General features: G+C 61.5%; 4 protein-coding genes across 4 annotated transcripts; 1 reads left to right on the top strand and 3 right to left on the bottom strand.

The window, feature by feature from the left end:
• PAIP2 (poly(A) binding protein interacting protein 2) lies at positions 1-4,702 on the top strand. The gene is made up of 3 exons (XM_026035728.1): positions 1-189; positions 2,444-2,623; positions 3,870-4,702. Exons 1-3 carry the CDS (start codon positions 52-54, stop codon positions 3,924-3,926), a joined length of 375 nt encoding a protein of 124 aa, XP_025891513.1. The 5' UTR covers positions 1-51; the 3' UTR covers positions 3,927-4,702.
• Positions 4,703-6,352: 1,650 nt separating this feature from the next.
• On the bottom strand, positions 6,353-11,139 carry SLC23A1 (solute carrier family 23 member 1). The gene is made up of 13 exons (XM_026035745.1): positions 11,005-11,139; positions 10,762-10,919; positions 10,594-10,682; positions 10,431-10,498; positions 10,167-10,348; positions 9,529-9,649; positions 9,239-9,395; positions 8,959-9,106; positions 8,698-8,803; positions 8,163-8,292; positions 7,908-8,051; positions 7,172-7,267; positions 6,353-6,600 (listed from the first exon to the last, which is right to left on the bottom strand). The coding sequence occupies exons 1-13, from the start codon at positions 11,062-11,064 to the stop codon at positions 6,353-6,355; spliced, it is 1,707 nt and encodes a 568-aa protein (XP_025891530.1). The 5' UTR covers positions 11,065-11,139.
• Positions 11,140-12,474: 1,335 nt separating this feature from the next.
• Positions 12,475-13,513, bottom strand: MZB1 (marginal zone B and B1 cell specific protein). Its single transcript, XM_026035763.1, has 4 exons — positions 13,325-13,513; positions 12,904-13,025; positions 12,729-12,833; positions 12,475-12,655 (listed from the first exon to the last, which is right to left on the bottom strand). Exons 1-4 carry the CDS (start codon positions 13,511-13,513, stop codon positions 12,475-12,477), a joined length of 597 nt encoding a protein of 198 aa, XP_025891548.1.
• A 1,660-nt stretch (positions 13,514-15,173) lies between these two features.
• Positions 15,174-19,838, bottom strand: PROB1 (proline rich basic protein 1). The gene is made up of 4 exons (XM_026035744.1): positions 19,514-19,838; positions 18,981-19,432; positions 17,961-18,917; positions 15,174-17,906 (listed from the first exon to the last, which is right to left on the bottom strand). Exons 1-4 carry the CDS (start codon positions 19,836-19,838, stop codon positions 15,174-15,176), a joined length of 4,467 nt encoding a protein of 1,488 aa, XP_025891529.1.

Raw genomic sequence — 19,838 nt, 5'->3', positions numbered from 1 at the left:
TTTTTAATTACTGCATTTCTTAATTGTAGATTTCTAATCGAAGACGCAGCCATGAAAGACCCAAGTCGCAGCAGTACTAGCCCCAGCATCATCAATGAAGATGTGATTATAAACGGTCATTCTCACGAAGATGACAATCCCTTTGCTGAGTACATGTGGATGGAAAACGAAGAGGAATTTAACAGGCAGGCAAGTTATTTCTCCATGTAGATGTGCTGTGGTTGTGTCTTTTTCCCTAGATTAAGGGAGAGCTGCTGTGGCCTAAAAAACATTGTATAGGACTGGGAACCTGTTAGAGACGGGATTTTTAGATATCCCCCAGAATCTTTATAGTAAGGCTCTTTATAGGTTTTCTACCTATAAATTATTTCTATAAATTKGTTGGAAGTTTTAGGAGGTCTCCCACATCCATTAATGCCACACTTGTGCAGGAGGGCAAAATAAAAACTGCATAGTGGGCTGCTCTAACACGTGACGTGTTGGAAAGCTCAAATCTTGCTTGGGCACTGAGCTATGTTAGGCCTTTCAGCTTGTGCAAGGGTACCAGGTGTGGTGGTTTTAAATGGGATAAGGCCCATTTGCACCTGAACTTATCAACAGGGCTGTTAGGAAGGGAGTTGGTGGACATAGCTGTTGAATGACAGTTCCCTTTGGGTTGCTTAATAGTTTTAAAGCTCTTTGGCAGGGGAAATTTTTCTTTTGGTTTCATCCTGTGTCTGGCTGCAGTTTTTCCTTTGGTGGAATTTGGAGAGATCCCCCTTTCCATTCCCCTTTTCCTAGTGATCACTGCTTGATCCCGTTGCTCTGCTGCTTTCTCATTCCCGCAAAAACATCGCAGTGCTGAAGGCTCRGAAATGTGAGCTTAAGAAGTGCAGTTCTCCTCGCTCTTCACAGGTGTTTATTGGGTGCAAGAAGGTGCAAAGCTTTAAGTTCTTCACATTCAGTTTACTTGCATGATGTTTGTTCTTCTGTGGATGTGTCAGGATGGTCTGTCCGTGTTTTGTTTTCCTGTTTGGTGGGTTTCTTCCTCCTCAGGGACTCTCCTCTGCCTGGCTGTGCAGTGCTCAGGGAGTGAGCTGYGAGTTGAGCAGTGAATTAAGTATTTATCAGGTACAGCCTCCATTTCCAGAGAGCAGGGAGGGGAGCCTGGGAGGAGAAGGCCTTTATCCAGGCAGGCAAACGCCACGTGAGATCCTGCCCTCTTTTCCTGCGCGTATCACTGAAGCTGAACAAGTCAGAACTTCAGCTGGAGAATGTGCGCTGTGGCAATAGGAATTCGAGGCCGTTTGGGTAATTAGTTGTTATTTAGGAGCTGCCATTGGAGACGCCCGCGGGCGCGYGGCTGTGTACGGGAACACCTGGGCTTGGACGAGCGCAGCTGTACGGGCAGCTCGGGCCTGTGCTCCCTGTTCCCCTTCCCCACGTGCAGGAAATAGACGGCGCTGGATGCGGTGCCTGGAAACTGGAGCACTTTCTGCCCCCGCTGGGCTGCTTTGCACTGGTTTTCCTGAAAAAAATGAGGCCCTGTTTCATGCAGGGTCTGAATTGTCCACACAGTCACTAAAGCCTAAGGTAGCGAGTCCCTGTTCCCCCAGAGCTGGGCGCCCTGTGTCTGAAGTACCGAGGGAGTTGGTGACTGCACTGGCCTCGAGGATAGGGGGCCGGAATTGCATGGGAATCCTCAACTCCAGTCCTTTCTTTTTGACATAATTTCAAGTGTGTAGCTCTATTCCCATTCCAGAGCGTGTTTGACTTTTGAAGAGTCAACATGGTTTTTTTCCCCATAACTAAACGCACTTCATCTGTCTCTTTTTTTTTTTTTTTTCCCCCTCCTCCCCCTATGCCTGGCAAGTTATTCAAGTTTCTGTGCGACGCAGGGCATGGAAAACCTGCCAGGATCAGCTCCTTTCCGAACACGTTTGCTGCACAACCTGCCTTTCATCCGCGCTCTGCGGTGCCCGTCGGGGCTGCGTCAGCTGCTCTGGCCTGTGGGTCGGTGTTGTTAATGGCTCCTGTGCTCACACAGACTTTCTGAGGAGAAACCTGCTGTGTGAAAGCGTCATCCGCAGCCCAGGAGAGATGTTTGTCTGTTGATCACATCCCTGGATCCCTTCCTCATGCTTCACCTAGGTTTGGTTTGGGGCCAGACAAGGTGACACAAATGATAGTTGGACTTGGAACCAACGTTAGAACAAGTTCTCCACAGTAAGTATGTGGACTAGGCAGCTAGGACTGAGTTCTCCTGCCATCCTCATCTTACCAGAGTTCTTGGGACAATGTTTTCCCCGTGGAAGGATCAAAGCTGCTCATCTTCCTCTGGCTGAATCAGTTGTCACACCAGGAGTCCTAGTGCAGGAAAGGCAGTTGCTTGGGTAGACAACGCCTGAAAGAAGAGCACGGCCTCTCCACAGCTTTGATAAAATTGTTTCTTCTCTTTGTGCAGATTGAGGAGGAATTGTGGGAAGAGGAATTCATTGAGCGCTGTTTCCAAGAGATGCTGGAAGAAGAGGAGGAGCACGAATGGTTTATTCCAGCCCGTGATCTCCCACAAACAATGGATCAAATCCAGGACCAGTTCAAYGACCTTGTTATCAGTGACAGCTCGTCGCTGGAGGATCTGGTGGTAAATTGAGTTTCTCACCTTCTTTCTAAAGCTCACCAGCTCTCCCTGTGCGAGGCTGCTTCCTGCCTCTGGTGGGGGCACCAGAAAACCCTCTATAGGCAGGAGAGCCCCTCTCACCCCACACAGCTGTGGTGGAGGGGCAGATTCGGGGCGTTTGGCCATGTGCATTTCCTCAGCTGACACGACCAGGGCCCTGGTTTTGCTCTAGCTGCTCGGGACCTTTCCTAGGTGTAAATTTGAGTTTGGGCCTGTTTGCAGGGCTGCCYTCACAGAGGGCAGCTCAGTGCCAGCCCCGCAAAGCTTTAAGGCCACAACTTTCAATGCTTACACTTGCTGGGTGGGTACAAATCGCCTTCTGAGATTTGAGCTGGATAATGGGAACAATGGCAAATCTTCTTGTGGGAATTCTAGGAAGAGGGAGCCAGCTATGCTGCCGTTGTGTCCCTGGTTCTGGTTGACAGCTGCTCAGCCCTAAGCCTAGCTCAAAGGAGAGGGCAGTCTTGGCGCTTCTGCTTCGCAGACCMAGCAATGGAGCTATTGGGGATACAAAATCCAAACACTCACATAACTGCTGTGAAAGATCAGGCGCAGGACTCCRCTTTCCCAGGCTTAAGGAGGTGAARGCAGCAAGCAGTTTCTAACCTCGTTAAGAACATAAAAGCCTAATCCTCCTTTTCTTTCTTAACAATAAATAGCTCATTTTGGAGATGGCTGCCTGCCCACCTGTAACTGCTACCAAAATAACTGCAGAAGGTTGGAGAGCAGCTGCCTGCCAACTGGGTGCAAAGGGTACTCGCAGCAGGGCAGAACTCGACACACGAGGGTTGTATTTTTTGTAATGGCCAGAAGTGGCCTAACTTCTCTGAGCCATTCTCTCCTTGCTCAAATAAGCAAGATCAACCCCAGCCCCTGCTTGGGACACGCTTAGCAGGCAGTGCAGCTTCAGGAAGGGCTTCCAGCAAAAATCCAGAACTGCTGGATTTTTGTGTATGTTGTTGCTTCTTAGTCACTGAATCCTCGTTGGATCGGAACCTCCAGGTGGTGCCAATGAAGGCTGGATAGTTAGGCCGGATATTAGCATCGAGTGGGGTTTGTAATGAGAGGCAGTGCATGAAACCCTTGCTATTCTGAACCTGCTAGCAAAGAAGCCTGTTAAACTGGTGGTATCCACCCAGAAATGCAGTCAGCTTGAAAGTGGAGGATGGAAATGATGCTTCAACTGGACTTGTGTTTTTCCCTTCCTTAGGTCAAGAGTAATCTGAATCCAAACGCAAAGGAGTTTGTTCCTGGGGTGAAGTACTAAATATTTGAGTAGACTGGGCCCTCTTTTGGTGGATGTAGCACAATTTCCACACTGTGAAGCCAGTATTAGAAGATTTAATTGTAAAAGCTCTCTTCTTGTCACTGTGTTACACTTATGCATTGCCAAAGTTTTGTTAGTCTTGCATGCTCAATAAAAGTGCTGAGACTGTTAAGTAAATCTGTCAAAAGTTTAATGGAAACATAATTGGACCCTGGCTCTTTGCAAAGGAGACAGTGAGGTAAGAAGCACCAGTCAAGTTGAGACAAAAGTACCACATAAAAAAACTTCTGCAGACTCTGTCTTTTTAATAGGACTTGGAATTTGCTAAGGATGGTCTGTTCTTTTTTTTATATATTTTCTTTTTTTAGGTAAAGATGTGTTAACTGGTGCTAGTTTGCACCTGATAATGCCTTAACTTTAAAATGAAAGCAAGGTTATCTGATTGTTATGCAAATTAGCTAACTTTCCTTTGAACTATCAGTATTGTTACTAATGTTAATTTTTCCCCTTTGGAAAAAAAAAAAAGAAAAGAAAAAAACCCCTCCTGCCGCTTAAAAGCGGCCTGGGTTTAACAGAAGTTTTACAGACCTGTACAGAGTCCTAGATCTCAGCTGCCGAACTAACATCCAAGCGATCGGAAGGAAGAAATTTCCTCTCTTTGCAGTATGTTATCATGTTAGAAATGTTTCACTTCCTAATTGTATTAAAGGAGATGTGAGTTTCCTCACAATTTCTTCCAAGAACCCAGATACATAGCGCTGCCTATGTAACTTTTAGCAAACATCTTTAATATAGCTGGATTTAACCAAGGAACCCCTAGCATTAGTGATTTGAGTGGTGCTTTTCCCTTGCTTTGTTTAATCATCACTACACAGTAGTCTACAGCACAACAACTTGTTTTTTTTTTCTTTTAATAAAGCTAGAACAGTTTTGGCTTCTTAAACTTCATATTTGGGTAGGTTAAGCTGCCATACGTGTTCAGTGTGAATAGTGTTTAAGTTGAAAATATTGTAAAAAAATTATATTTTTTCAAAAATATTTAAAAAAATAAATAATAGTAGAACTGACTCGTGGCTGTCTGGTGAATGACGCCCAGCGCGGGCAGCGCGTGGGGGAGCCTCAGCCCGTGCTGCGGCTGCTGCCTTTTCCTCCTGGAAGGCCTTAGACCCTGCCTAAACCCCACAGGACTCCAGGGAGMTGTGGACAAGCTGCATGTGAGATGCAGGAAAATGAGAGATCCATGTTCGGTGCTTGGAGAGAGACCGGGAAGGACCCAGTGTACATAGTCACAGCGGGGTCTCTCCAGGGTTACCTGGCAGTTGTTGCCGCCTCAGCCCTTACACTGACCTGCTGGAAGGTTTGAACCCAGGCGGGATGGGCTGGGGGGGACTGGCAACCTGCGGCGCTGCCGAGCGGCCGCGTTTCTGCACTTCGGTCCTGTGCAGCGTGTGACGCGGAGGGGTTTGCAGAGGGGAACGTGCTGAGCGCCGCGTCTGCAGAGCTGCCTGGTGTAGGGCACAGATTTTAAACGGGAGCGGTTATTCTGCCAAGTGCTCTGAGCAGTCGCTTGCTGGGGCTGATCCCCYGCTGCAGTCAGAGCCGAGGCTGCCAGCCGCGTCCTGGCAGCAGAACCGGGCAGTGGGAGCCTCCGCATTGGCGCCTGGTTCTGCTCGCGGGGCAGCGAGCTGAGCGAGGGCCGGGCAGACTGGAGCTGCTCCTGGCAGCCCGCTGGGGAGCCCCGCAGCGCAGCAGCAAAAACCTTCCGAAACGCAGAGGGGCTGAGGAGCCAAGCTGGGAGAAACCACCCAGAACAGACGTGGCAAAAAGGCTATTTATTTATTTATTTGTTTGAAATGCATAAGCTTAAAGTAGACATCCCACTGCTGGATCTGAGCACGGGGCTCTGCGCAGGGCCAGCTCAAACCCACAGAGGAACCTTGCGGAAGTCGAGAGTGTTGCGTGGACATCGTGGCCCTGGGTGGCTGTTGGTTGTTCTGGCTGGTGCTTGCGCCCTTGCGCGTTCTGGCCCGCTCTGACTAGAGCTACAGGTTTCATCAAAGCTTTGAACGACTCCAGGACCGGTTGAAGGTGGAGTTATTTAAATTACAGTGGGCCTTATTCAGAAGCTGGTACCTGGGGAGTGCTGCTGCTCGTGGGTGTTGCAGGGCGGGGTTTGTGCCCCCGTTCTTAGGTTAAAAACAGGCTAATGATGCTCCCGAAAGTGCCTAGGCTTGGAGAGGAGCAGGAGCAGCCTTGGCTTTGGGCTTGGTGGCTCCTGGAAGCCCTGCAGCGAAGCTGCGCGGAGGCGGCAGGGGGCAGCTCGACGCCGGCCCCTCTCTGCCGAGCGACTTCCCTACCCCGGCCTTGCTCAGGCAGCGCGGGCAGAGCGGAGGAGCGAGGCCACCGGCGCCCGTCCCGCCCGCCCTTCACACCTTGGTGCACACGGAGGGGGCGTCCGCGGGGCCACACGCGTTGCCAGCGGATTCCTGTCCGCGCCTGGGTCTCCCGGGAAAGCCTCGGAACACGGGGCAAATGGGCACGTAGTGCAGCCAGCGGCTGCTCCGCACGGCGCTCATTCCGAAGGGGAAGTCGTAGCTCTTCAAGCTGGCCGCGGTCGAGCTGTCCGAGTGCGCTCCGGCCTTCCACTGCACCAGGCCCCGCTCCTCCTGGGTCCCTGCAAGGGGAGATGCAGCTCGGCTGGCACAGGGGCAGCGAAACGGCGCCCTGGGGAGCTGTGAGGTGCGGGCTGCACCACGAGTCCCTTCCAGGGCCATGACTGCGGAGCGGGAATCTCCCAGCGCGGATGCCGGTGTTGGCCAGGCTGCRGGGGCCGAGCAGCCTCGGCAGCCAGCGCTGATAAACACGGTGCCTTCCTTAGAAGGATGGAAAGAATCCGTCGCCGCGTCGGCTCAAGCAACTTGCTCGGCCACCCGCTGTGCTCACGGAGATCTGTTAGGCAGCGCAGCCAACAGTGCCACTCCGCTCAGTGCGGGCCCGGAGCAGCGTGCGGTCGCTCACCAGGCTCTGCTCGGCAGGCTGCTCTCTGGAAACCTGCCCTTGCAGCTGCTGCAGCAGCACCACGGGGTCTCCCTGGGGGGTTTTGCTAACCCAAAGGCGCCTGCAGCCTCGCAGTGGTCTCTGGCTGCGTTTAAAGAATGACACACAGAGCCGCTCCAAGCCCCCTAGGAGGGAGCAGATCTGGGTAAAACCCTCTGTTTTTCTCCCCGTGGCTCCGGGAAGTTTACCTGGGATGGTGTTGTCCAGGATGAAGGCGATGGTCCCCCCAACAAACATCTCTGTCGTTAAGAGCACTGTGAATATTTGGTCCAGTTCGGGGACACCTGCGAGGGTTCAGACAGGGCATTGACTGAGGAGCAGGAAAGGAGCCCAAAAAGGAGCYGAGAGCCCCGGGGTGCTGGGGACGCGGGGCTGCCACTCCGCGCTGCATCTCGTGGGCGCTGCAGGGCCCTCACCTTGCGCTCATCTTTAATGCCAGGCCACTCAAATGGTCTCATCTTTAGCAATGTCGTCATCTACCTGCACCATCTTCCTTGTCCCTGGTATCAGTCATTCCCTTACCCTGGGACCGCTGTCCCGCTTTAACCCCCCTTCTGCTTTATAAACGTTCGGACAAGTGTCCTTCAGCCAGCATGGCCCTCGCTGAGGTGGCCAGGGCTGCTCAAGGCGGGTGTCAAAAGGCGGGGAAGTCGCCAGCTGCAGACAGAAACCACCTAGCGAGGGCTTCGATCTGCTATGGGCTGGCAAGAGCCTTCAGTCCCCACGGAGCTCCCATGGAAGCTGTGTTATTCCTAGGTGTAGCATGATCAAGATGTGCCTTATTAATCACTGCTCACCCCGGGTGCTCTCATAGTGCCTGAGAGATCTGCTTTCCTCTCTCGCTAAACATTAGCAAGCCAAGAATTTGCTAGAGGGGGTGATTCCTGCAGTGGCAACTGAGAGCGTGAAACACGCTCGGAGTACCTGTCTTAATGGCGTTGGGGTTGGAATCCAAGTAGTTGGGCAGCGTCAGCCCAAAAAACATGGCAAAGCCCAGGACGAAGAGGTTGCGGGAGGAGTTCATGTCAACGAACTGCAGGTTGGAGAGGCCGACGGCCGTGATCATGCCTGCAAGGAGGGCAGGTTGAGCCCCACAGCGGCCCGGGACAAAGGGCCCTGCGAGCCCGGGGTCTGGAGGCTGTTGGGGTTTACGGGCGGATGGCGCCTGCGAGCGGTTACCGAACAACGTGCAGAACATCCCTCCGAGGATGGGGTCTGGGAGCGCGGCAAAGAGCGCCGTGAACTTGCCGATGGTTCCCAGGAYGAGCATGATGCCCGCGCCGTACTGGATCACTCTTCTGCTCCCCACCTGCACGGCGGGACGGGCAGTGAGGCTAGGTGGGCYGGCCTGTGGCCGTCCACCCTTCACAGCGGCAGCCGTCCTGGCTTTCCAAGCAGATCCTCGGGTTTCCAAACAAGCATCTCGTGCAGAGTGAACGTGGGGGCTTGGGACGCTTGGTGTGCACTGTCCCCTCAGCGTGTGGGACAGCCCCTGGCCGAGCCCCTCGCTGCTCTGCGTGAGAAAGGCCCTAAACCCCCCTGACTACTGAGGTAGAGGAGCAGCAGGAAGGGGCAGCACTGGGAGAACTGCGTCTGCCGGGGCGGACGGCCGAGTGTAGCCAAGGGCCGAGTGGGAAGTGGCCCCTGCCCTGGGGGCTCTGAATGGGTGCCTGGGGGCTCCCCGGGGAATGCGGCTGCTGGGGCCCGATGGTACCTTCGTGATGCCCAGCACGCCAATGTTGGGGCTGGAGGAAGTGGAGCCGTTGCCCGTTCCCAGCAGCCCGGCTATGATGCAGGAGATCCCTTCCGTGAAAATACCCCTGGAAAGTGGATTGAACTCACGGGCCGTGCCCGTGTTATCCATGGCGCTGGACTGGTGGGCGGGTAGCCACGGACACTGGGGCCACCACTGGGGCCAGCTACCTTGCGGGCAGCTGYACACGCTGGGCCCGCACAGCCCGGCCTGGGGACCCACCTGTTGATGGCGTGCACAGGAGGGGCCGGCGCACCCGCCAGGCGCGCGCASGAGTAGTAGTCCCCGATGGACTCGATGATGCCCGCCAGCGTGGCGCTGAACATGCCCAGCACGGCTGCGGCCGTCACTGTGGGCAGGCCCCACTGACCTGCCAGGGGAGCAGAGCAGGCGTGAGCGGCCGCGGGGCGCCCATGGGTGCTGCGGCAGGCTGAGGTTCCCCGCGTCCTCGAGCAGCGCCTGGCACCACCGGGAGCGCAGGGCGCCCAGGGCGGCCACTCACACGGGTAGGGCACGCGGAACCAGGGTGCCACGGAGAGGATCTCGCCCCGCGCGTCCGTGCGCGCCTTGTAGCCGTACGCGTCGGGCCGGCTGGGGAAGACGTCGGCCCGCGTCAGCAGGTAGCACAGCAGCCACACCACCATGATGGCCAGGATGATCTGCAGGGAGCGCGCGGGGCTGAGCGGCCCCGCAGCGGCCGCCCCGCCGCCAGCGCCCGGCCCTAGGACACGACGTGCCTGGGTGCCTGGGGCACCGCCAAGCAGCGGAGACCCCAGCCAGGGCAGCTCCTACCGGGAACATCTTGAAGATCTGCACGCGGAAGAGGACGAAGCCTCGGCCCCAGCGGTAGCCGGGCAGGCGCAGTGTGATGTTCCGCAGGTACTGGGCAAACAGCACGATCAGAAAGATGGTCCTGGGGAGAGACGAGCTCGCTGAGGGCTGCTCAGGAGCCACCTCCACGGCGAGCGCAGCGGAGCAGGACGTGGCGCCCTCGATGTCTCAGTGAAGGGACTGGGATTGTGCTAGATCCAGAGTCAGACTCTGCAAAGAGTTTCAGCAGGAAAAGCCATGCTCCCTTCCATGCTTATTTTAGTGTCTCTCTCTTGGCAAGCTCTACCTGGCAAGCTGCAGTGTTGGCACAAGGGAAAAAGGGTTAAAAAACTGCAAGAGCCATTCGGAGCAGCCGGAAACAAAGGTGTTTGCGCTGGTTGCTCCAGCAGCACTGGGACATGCTCCAACACGCCTGCACTGAGGCAATGGGCTCATCTCCCGCCGGGTCGGGGCGTGGGGAGCCCTTGTGCCCGCCACCCGCCTTGGGCTCCATGCTACATTTGCTGCGGTGCCTCCCCCCGATTTCCCACCATCCACTTTTTTGTCGGGGAGGTTCTGGAGGTTCGTGCCCCCGGCCCACCCGGCAGAGCCCCGCGTACAGCGCCGCGATGCCCCAGTGCGATCCTGCCCGCTCGCCGGCCGCGTGGAAGACGGAGAGGCCGATGAGCGACACGGTGGGGGTGACGGTGAGCGGCCCGATGTAGCTGAGCAGCGCGCCGGGCAGCCCCAGCAGCCCGATGACCACCTCCACCAGGCTGGATACGATGATGGCCCCTTGGATCTGGCGGGCGGAGAGTGACAGGCGAGGCGCTGAGGTGGCCAGGGCGCCCTGCGTGTCCCCGCGCGCTCCAACAGGGCCCTACCTCCCTCATGCGCGGCTGCCAGATGTGCGAGGTGTTCAGCGGCAGCGCCCAGTTGCCGTAGATCTGCTCTGGGGACCGGGCGGCCCGAGGGGGCACTTAACCGCGGCACAGGACGATGCCCTGCGCCGCCGTTCTGCCGCGCGTGCCGCGCCGCCCGCCTTACCCTCCGGCGGGCACTTCCACTTCTCCAGGGCCAGGATGGACTTGGCGGGGACGAGGAAGGCCAGGGCGCTCGCCTGGAAGAGGGGCAGCCTGGGCAGGCGAGGGGGAAGCGCTGTGCTGGCGGCAGGCCTGGCCCGGCCCCCGCCGCATCCCTGCCGCGGGGCCCCACCTGATGCCCACGGTGGTCTGCACCAGCGTGGTGATGCCCACGCAGGTGAAGATGGTGCCGATGAGCTGGCTCACAGTGAACTGGTCCTTGCCCACGCACAGGCTCTCGGCCAGCAGGAAGGGCACGGCAATGGTGCCGCTGAAGCAGGTCAGGTAGTGCTGCGCGGGGACGGCGCCGCCGCTCAGGGGGGGCAGCGGGGACGCTGCTCCGGGCGCTGCCCCGCGCCACCTCCAGGCCCCTTACCTGGAAGCCCAGCAAAATGCAGAGGTACCAGGGGGGCACATCCTCAATCTTGTAGATCATGTCGAAGCTCTTACTCTTCGGGCCGGTGGGGCCAGGCGCTGCCGCTGCCTCCTTCGCTTGGGGAGGCCTGGGGCTGGCCGGGCCATCGGTGGGTGCCGTGTCCCCATTCTGGCGCCGGGGAGAGGCGGGAGCTGAGCCCGCGTGGTGCCAGGCGCGCGCTCGGAACCGGGCTCTGCTGCAGCACCCCCCGCCTGTGCGTGGCGCCCAGTGCACCCATCAGCTCCCGGTGGCTGGCACGAGACCGGGCAGCTCCCATGTCCCCGGAGGTGCCACGGGCCCCTGGCCCTGCTGAAACCGGCGCCCAGGAGCCTGGGGGCACTGGCTGCCCTAGAGACACCTCCCTGCTTCAACTAACAAGCGGCTGTAACTTGGGGCTGACCTCCCGCTTTCCGCCCTCCCTGCCGGAGGGGCCTCCCAACGCAGCCCCCGGCTCTGGGCGGGAGGAGCGGCCGGGGTGGTGACCGTGGCCAGGCCGGGGCCAGGACGCGCCGGGTTCACCTGGGGCTGCGGCAGGTCTCCCGAGCTGGTGCCCATGCTCCGGCAGAGCGGCCCGGCCGGGGGCTGCGGCTGAACAGCGCTTTTTATGGCCGCCTGGAGGACTTTAGTCAACACCTCGGCCATGGTTCGGGGAGGCGATCTGTAACGCGGCCATTGGCTGCCGGTTGTGAAACGGGGCGAGCTCTGCCTCTCAGGAGGATCATCTATTAACTCCTTTAATTGGGCCTGGCATCACCTGGTGGGCGGCCGTCGCCGGGCGGCGCTCGGGGTGTCCCCGTGGGCTCCCTGCGCTGTGATGGGGCCCAGGGGCTGAGCCCACCCAGCGGCCCCACTGCGGGGCCCGCGGGGGCTGCGGTGCCAGCGCTGCTGCGGGGGTGCCCCGGTTCTGCGTGTCGTCCCGTGCCCGCCCCGCGCGTCCCGCTCGGCAGCGCCGGGGCTAGCTCCAAAGGTCGCCGGGGCATTAAGCATTAACCACCCTGGCAGGCGCGGTGGCACGCTCGCTGAGGAGAGGGGCACCCTGGTGCTTGGCATGGGGGAGCGCGGTGTCCACGTGGGACGCAGGGAGCGGGGCTGCGGCTATGCGTGTGTGCCCGCGGGGATGGGTGCTCCAGCACGGGGTGGAGTAGGGTTGCGGGAAAGCCCCCTTCACCAGGGCAGCTGTGGAAATACCCTTCAGGCCGTGTGATGGTGCTGGGACTCCTCACGGCCAGGCAGGGACACGGGTGGAGGGGACACGGCCAAGGCAGAGCGAGGGGCTTGCGGGATGATCACGCATCCCCACTTTGCCAGCTGGCCCCTCTATCCCCCAGGGCCTGCCSAGGGCGGCGCTGAGCCCCACCACCCCCAAAGAGCTGCACACTGATGGCAGGAACAAGGACATCTCTATTTTCCAGGCCGGCCGCACAGCGGCGGCTACAGCTCGTTCTGTGGCGCCTTGGCGGGCGCCGCGTGGCCGGCGCGGTGCAGCGCGGTGCAGGCGCCCTTGGTGCCGTGGCACAGCAGCTCCTGCAGCGCGGCGGCGCCGCGGCGGTGTGCCTGGTACAGCTGCTCCTCGCCCAGCTCGCCCACGTAGCCGTGGCACATCTTGTGCAACCTGTGGGGCGCGTGCAGGGCTCAGCGCYGCCGCGCCGCGTGCTGCGCCGCCCCGCGCCCCTGTCCCAGCTTACCTGCCCGGCCACGGGCCCCCGGACATTATCACTGTCACGGACTCCTGGTTGGGCAGCCCTGGCCCTGTGAGGCGCTTCACCCCCTCCACCTCCATGACGCCATAGCTGCGGAGACACGYGGCGTTGTGGCCCCCAAGGGCTGTGGGGCCGCGCAGCGCCGCCGGTGCCCACTCACCCGTCCCAGCTCTGCGTGCAGCTCTTCTCCAGCACCTCCATGTACTCGGACTCGCGCAGCTCGGCGCCCRCCTTCCTGCCCGGCGACCGCTTGGCCTCCGCCTTGCCCAGGTGCTCCTGGATCTTGGGCGTGAAGGAGAGAGGCGACAGTCGGCAAGATGCCTCAGGAGGAACCGCAGGAGGCCCGGGAGCTCACAGGACTCCATGGAGAGCCATCGAGGCCACCAGGGCTTTCGGGGCGGCCCCGCAGCTGCAGGCACCGCTACTTTGCATCGTCTGTTTTTACCCTTCAGCAGAGGCCGTTGGACGCCTCTGGCAGCACCTCCCTGCTGCCCATGCCCCGGTCCCCAGCCAGGTGCCCCTGCCGCAAGGACCTGGTGTTGGGGGGTGCGTGGGGCCCCCCAGGCCGCCGCGGAGCCCACCTGGAAGGCGATGGCGCGGCAGGCGTCGCAGCGCAGGTGCTCGGGCATGTGGGCCGAATGGGCCTCCTCGGCGCTGAGGCGCGGCGCGAAGGCCGAGCGGGCCGGTGCYGGGGCGGCACCGCATGACTCCTCGGCCTTCCTCCCTGCGAGGAAGCCSAGGGCCACGCAGGCCACCAGCAGCGGCTGCATCCTGCCTGCCAGGAGCCCGCGACAGTGCCGGCRGGGCTGGGCTCACATATATATATAGCTGTGGCTACAAAGCCCCGTGGCACCTGCATCCGGCCCCGCGCTCCTCCCCGGCGGGCCCAGGGCCACTGTCCCCAGGGGTTTTTGCTCCTGCGCACCCGAGGTGCGGGCCCGAGGGTGCCCCGCTGCAGTCCCCGCAAACCAGGGGCTGCCGCTCTGTGTTTGGGCACCCTGGGCCAGCTGCTCCTTGTCCGGAAGGGCTTGGGTTTAATTCAACCCTGCAACTCCTACTGGTGTGCTCGTGCTGCCCAAATCCCTGCCAGGCTCCCTCGCTGCGCGCAGGGCGCCCGTCGCCCTGCATCCCGTCCCCCGTCCCTGCTGCTCCCCGGCACAGCGAGAGCCAGTTTCAAGCGGAGCTGGCTGCAGCTCAGGGCCGTTGCTGCCATCCCTGCGGAACGTCCCCTGCTGCCATCCTGCCCCTGCTGCCTGTCCCTGCCTCCGTGCATGGCTGGATCAGGCCCTGCCCCAGGCACCCCCAGGGCCAACGCGTTGGTGCTGCAGGGCTCAGTATACTGAAATCAGGGTGCCCTAAGGAACCCAGGACACGGTCACCTGCTCCCTGCCCTGTTCCCTCCTTGGCAGACACACAACAAATACCATCTTTCAAGGTTATTATCTCATCACTTTTATTGCTTAGAAAAAAAAAAATGAGTTTTATCTGTGGCAGAGAAAGGCCTCTTTGTTCGCAGCCACTGGCAGTGGCTGAGGCGCCAATGCAGCCGCACTGCCGCATACCCAGCATAACCTCGGCGTCACGAGCGGACAGCGGCCCGGCACCGCTGCCCGCTGCTTCCTTTCTAACTGTATTCCCCTCTCCTGGTGCTGCGAGGCTCTTTCTGGAGCTGGAGGCGCCGAGCTCCCCCGCAGCTTTGCACGGGGGCTCCCTGCACGGGCTGCCGGGCTGCACGGGGAGCTCTGGGATTGCCCTGTGCACCGGCCTTTCCCTGCCGCGTGCAGCGGCGCGGGGAAGGGAGCTGCATCTCCTGGGACGGGCTTTCCACCTGCCCTCCTGCGGGGCCTCCTGCCGCGCTGAGCCTGCTGGAGCGTTTCCAAATGCCCGTGCGTGTTTTCCCCCGTGAGCCACCCACATGCCTCCTGCTACAGCACCTCTGAGCAAGAACAAGCAGCAAGCAGCGCCCGGCCAGCCCCTGCCTGGCCCCGGCGCCAGGCCGCCCATGGGTGCCAAGTGAGGGTGTCCTTGGAGGGGTCACACTGGGGAGCCCTTGGCAGGGGGTGCAGCGCAGGGCGCCCAGGGGACGGGATGGTTCTATGGAGGGAAGGGGGTGCCCAGCATCCTGGCCCCTTCACTGGCAATAGCCCAACTGCCCACGCCTCAGGACCCTCGGGGCTGCCAGCTGCTCATGCTGTAATAGATTGGAAAAAATACCTTTTGTTTTTCCTTTTTCCTATTCCTATGAGAGATGGGTGAGGTGCAGCCGGCRGCTCCTGCCCCTCGGGTGCTCTGCAGACCCAGCCTTGGGCACAGGGTTTCTCCCTCCATGGCAGCTCGGGGGTAGACACTGACCTGCCGGGCTGGGGGGTTGGGTGTTAACGCCGGGGCTCCTGCGCGCGGTTGCCGCGTCCATCGCAGAGGCACCGGCCATCACATGCGGAGCAGCGGCGCCTTCTCGGGCGCGCCTGGGCTGCTGCTGGCGGCAGGCTGGCCAGGGCCGGGCCCGGGGCCGGGGCTGGCCCGCATGCCCGTGGGGATGTAGTACAGGCTGTCCAGGTAGCTGCAGTCGGGGCCGGCCGCGCCTGGGGGCCCCTCACCCTTGGGAGCCGGGCTGAAGGCTGCGCCGAAGGAGGCGTTTTCGGCCGCTGGTGCCTGGCCCTGTGGGTCCGCGTGCGCTGGGGAGACAGCGGCGGGTGCTGCCAGCCCAGAGAAGCCGGCGTAGGGCACGTAGGGGGGCCCATAGACGCCGGGTGTCATGACCAGAGGAGCCTGGTAGAGGCCAGCGTGGGATGCCAAGGGCACCGGTGGGATGAGCACCTCGAGGTACTGCCCCGTCTCAGGATCATAGAGCGTTTTCAGCTGGGGCTGCCTCGGCGGCTCCATGTAGTAGCACTTGCCACTGTCAGGATCCAGGAGCATTTTGCGGTGCTGGTGGGGCGCGAAGGGCCTGGTGGGGCTCGGTGTGCTCTTACTGCTTGGCGAGGTGCCGTCAGTCCTCCTTAGGAAGTGGGCAGCGTCCTCGAGGCRCAGCTGGGGCTGGGCGCCCAGCTGCTCTGCAGCGGCCTGGCCTTCCGAAGCAGGAGGCAGGGGCAGCTCAGGGCTGGGGTGGCTCTGTGGGGCTTCCCCACCCACCAATGGAGACCTGGCTGCCTTAGGAACCGAGGGAGATCCCGGTGAAGAGCTTGCTGGGTTGGACACTGATGGGTGCCAAAGGGAAGCAGGGCCTGGGTTTGCRGCCAAGGGAGCCCCAAAGGATGTACTGGGTAGGTTGGGTACCAAGGGAGCCCCAAAGACTGTGCTGGAGGGGTTGGGGACCATAGGAGATCCAAAAGAAGCGCTGGTTGGTTTGGAGGCTGGTGGGTACCCAAAGGATATGCTGGAGGGGTTGGGGGCCAAGGGGCTCCCAAAGGAGGTGCTGGCCAGGCCAGAGGCTGATGGGTACCCAAAGGACGTGCTGGCTCGGGTGGGGACCAGGGGCGTCCCAAAGGATGTGCTGGCTGTGTTGGGAACCAAGGGGCTCCCAAAGGATGTGCTGGCCAGACTAGAGGCTGATGGGTGCCCAAAGGATGTGCTCGCTCGGTTGGGGACCAGGGGTGTCCTGAAGGATGTGCTGGCTGTGCTGGGGACCAAGGGGGTCCCAAAGGAGGTGCTGGCCAGGCTAGAGGCTGATGGGTGCCCGAAGGATGTGCTCGCTCGGTTGGGGACCAGGGGCATCCCGAAGGATGTGCAGGCTGTGTTGGGGACCATGGTGGTCCCAAAGGAGGTGCTGGCCGGGCTAGAGGCTGATGGGTGCCCGAAGGACGTGCTGGCTTGGTTGGGGACCAAGGGGGTCCCAAAGACTGCGCTGGCYGGGCTGGGGACTGAAGGCAGCTTTGGTGCTGGGCTGGATTTGGGGGCTTTCACAGGGATTGTTAAGTAGTTCGTGTTCTCCACAGGGGTAGCCGTAAAATACTGTTCGTTGGCTCCCGTCTGCTTCGTTAAATGCTCCCAGTTCTCCCTGTGGTCCAGCAGCCTGCCAGCAAGTGGCGCTGGGGCAGCAGAGGGACCCTGGGGCACCGCAGCCTCCTCACTGGCCTCCCTGGCTTGGAAGGCGGCAGAAGCACCCACGCCGCCCGGAGACACGCTGCTCCCCGCGGCAGCCACCCAGCCGCCTGGCGGCTTCACCGCATCGGGCCTCTCCCTCTYGGCCTCCCGGGGCCCCGTGCTGCTCAGGAGGTGCTCGTTCACGGGCGGCTTCGGGCCGCTTGCTGCTGCTGGTTGCGTGGCTTGCRGACGTGGGTTGACCCCTGCGGGTGGTGCCAGTTCAGGGACCCCTCTGGCCCCAGGTGGCCGCAAAAAGCCCTCGCTGCTGCTGGGCTGCTGCGATGGTGGGTTGGGTGCTCTGGCTGAGGCTGCAGCGTGATGGTGCCCCGTGGCTTCCTCTGTGGCACTTGCCGGAGGTGGGAAGAGGACAGTCTTCTCGGTGAGCAGCACAGCACTGCTCGCCACGGAGGCAGGAGCAGCMGGAGCCGAGGGGCCATCGCGGCAGGGCCCCCCCTGCGCGGGGCTGGGCGCCTGTGTCGACGGCGGGCTCACCCGCACGTGCAGGTGGGACTCCATGTGCGGCGCCGCCCTGGCCACGGGCGGCAGGGTGAGCTCGCTGCGCTCRTGGCGCACGGCGGGCTCTGCGCCGCGCCCCGCCGGGCCCTCCTGCCCGCTGGCCACCCGCCGCGTCGACTGGATCTTCGTGATGCTCATTGGGGAGTCCCTGGCTGCCGAGCGCTGCCTTTCAGGAGGCTTCGTGGGGCCAGTGGTGCGTGCCTCGCGTGCCTCGCAGCCGGGAACCGCCAGCACTGCCCCGTCYTCCGCCTGCTGAGGGCTTTTCTGGCGAGCGCGGCTCATCATCGGCACCGGCTCTTTGCGGCACACCGAGGTGCAGTGTATGAAGAGTGGGGAGGCTGCGGCGGGGGAGCCCGTGGGGGAGCCCACACCGCCRCCACCGGTGCCCGTGCCTGGGGCGGGCGACGCCGCGGCGCCCGCCGGCTTGAAGCAGAGGCTGTAGGTGTTCTTCACCAGCTTGCGGACGTCCCGGGGCTGAGGGATCTGCCCCTTGCCCTTATTTCCAGGCTGGGGAGTCCGCTCCAGGGGACGGGTGACAGGGGGCCGKCGAGGAACCGGAGGGGCCTCCCGGGGTGCCCCTGCCATGGGACGTCCCACAGAGCCGCCCTCGAGCGGTGCCTTCTCCTCTTGCTGGCTCTGTGGGACCAGCTTCACCTCCTGCGTCCTGGAGGTGAAGAGGCTCCGGGCGGCTGCCACAGGGATGCTCAAGGCCTTGGGCTTGAAGGGGATCGCCTCGGGCTTGCTCGGCCGGATGGCTCGCTGCCGCAGGCTCGGCCATGGCTTTTGGGGCTTCTCAAATTTCGGCGGGGCATCGGGCGCCTTCCCGTCATCCTGCGGCGGTTCGAACATGGCGCGCGCGCGCCGGTAGTCCTCCCTCCTCCTGCTCCGCGCCTGCTCGGCGAGCAGCGCCTGGCACTGCATCACCTCCTGGTACTTGATCCGCTCGTTGAGCTCGTTGAAAGTGGTCTTCAGCTTGCAGACATTCTCCCTGGTCTCCTCGTTGAGCACCACCCCCTTGGTGGGCCGGGTGGCWACGGGCACAGGCCTTTGGCTGCCCACATGGCCCTGCACGTCCTCGGCTGAGTAGCTGCAGTCTGACTTGGACAGTGAGCTCGACTTGCCCTCCAGGCAGTCACCCGCCAGGTCGGTGCCCACGGATGAGGGCCCTGATGATGTCGAGCTGCCCTGCAGGGCCTTCTGCTCCATCTTAATCCTTTGCTCGTACTGCATTTTTTTGGCCAGCACGTTTTTCACCAGGCAGGAGGCCATCCTTGTCTTGTCGCAGGTGTCATCCAGCGACGCGGTCCTCATGAACTGCTTGTAGTTGATCCTGAACTCGTCGCTGATGGCCCTGCCTTTCGTCAGGGGCTCCTTGCGGGGTGGTGGCAGCGGCTGGTGGGCTGAGCAGTCACCCCAGGGGAAGAAACCTGCCTCCTTCCTCTCCTTCCTCTTGAGCTGGATCTGCCGCTTGGGGACGGTCCTTTTCTTGCAGTGACCCTTCTTAGCATCATTGCTCTCCAACTCCACATCAACRCACTCGAACTGCTCCTTGCCCGGCAGGCTGCCCACGAGCTCCTTGTCCAGGGCCTGTCCCACGCCGAGGAAGGGCCGGGCGGGCCTGGTGTGGAGCGCGAGCGCGGCGCCCCGCGGCTCGCCGCCCGTGGGCCAGCGTTTTGCGGTGCCGCCGTCCTCCGASAGCGAGTTGGAGAGGCTGGAGGAGGTGTGGGAGCTGTACATGTCGAGGTAGCCGCCGTGGGGGCCCGAGAGGCTCCGGAAGGAGCGTGCCGTGAGCTTCTGCACCTCGTTGTCGGCCTCGTCCGAGTCGCTGAGGGCRCCGCGCGGGGCGCACGCTGCCTTGCTGGCCCCAGCCGCCCGGCCGCCCTTCTTGGCTTTGTGCGCGGCGCAGAACATCAGCGCCGGCGCCTCCGCGCTGAATGGAGGCGGCTGATCCGAGGAGTCCGAGGCAGCAGGCGGCCGTTCCCCTCGGCCAGGACCCATCCTGCCCCCGTGCCCGACCGCCGCACTATTCTTAGCCGTGACTGACAGCTGAACCTGTTGGGTCCTCTCCTCCTGCGGGCGGCTGCCGGCAGCTCCTGCGCCACTGGGAGCGCCACCAGGGCTGGCGGTGCTGCCGCCCGGAGCCCAGCGCTCTGCGCTTGCCCCGACCCGGCCTGGCGGCCCCTCGGCGCCCACGGGGTAGCCCTGGTCCTCCAAAGGTGGCTGGGCTGCTGGGGCCTCCTCTTCCTCTTCCAGGAACTCCAGGCAGTCGCCGAAGGTCTCTGTGCCCTCGGAGCACAGGGCAGAGTGGTAGGAGGAGATGGAGGAGTCGGACATGCTCTTGGGGAGGTCGTCCCTGGAGAGGCCGAAGAGGTGGCCGTTGTCCTCGGCCGCGGAGCGGGGCCGCTCGCAGATGCCCTCACTGTCACCGACGGGGAGCTCGGCAGCCTGGCTGGTGCCGGCGAGCGTGCCCGCCTTGCTCGTCCCGCAGGGAATCAT

This window comes from Nothoprocta perdicaria, unplaced genomic scaffold, assembly GCF_003342845.1.
Source record: "Nothoprocta perdicaria isolate Ctin4 unplaced genomic scaffold, notPer1 scaffold_166, whole genome shotgun sequence".
Lineage (NCBI taxonomy): Eukaryota > Metazoa > Chordata > Aves > Tinamiformes > Tinamidae > Nothoprocta > Nothoprocta perdicaria.
The sequence above is the reverse complement of the archived record's forward strand: the minus strand, read 5'-3'. Positions and strand labels throughout refer to the sequence as shown.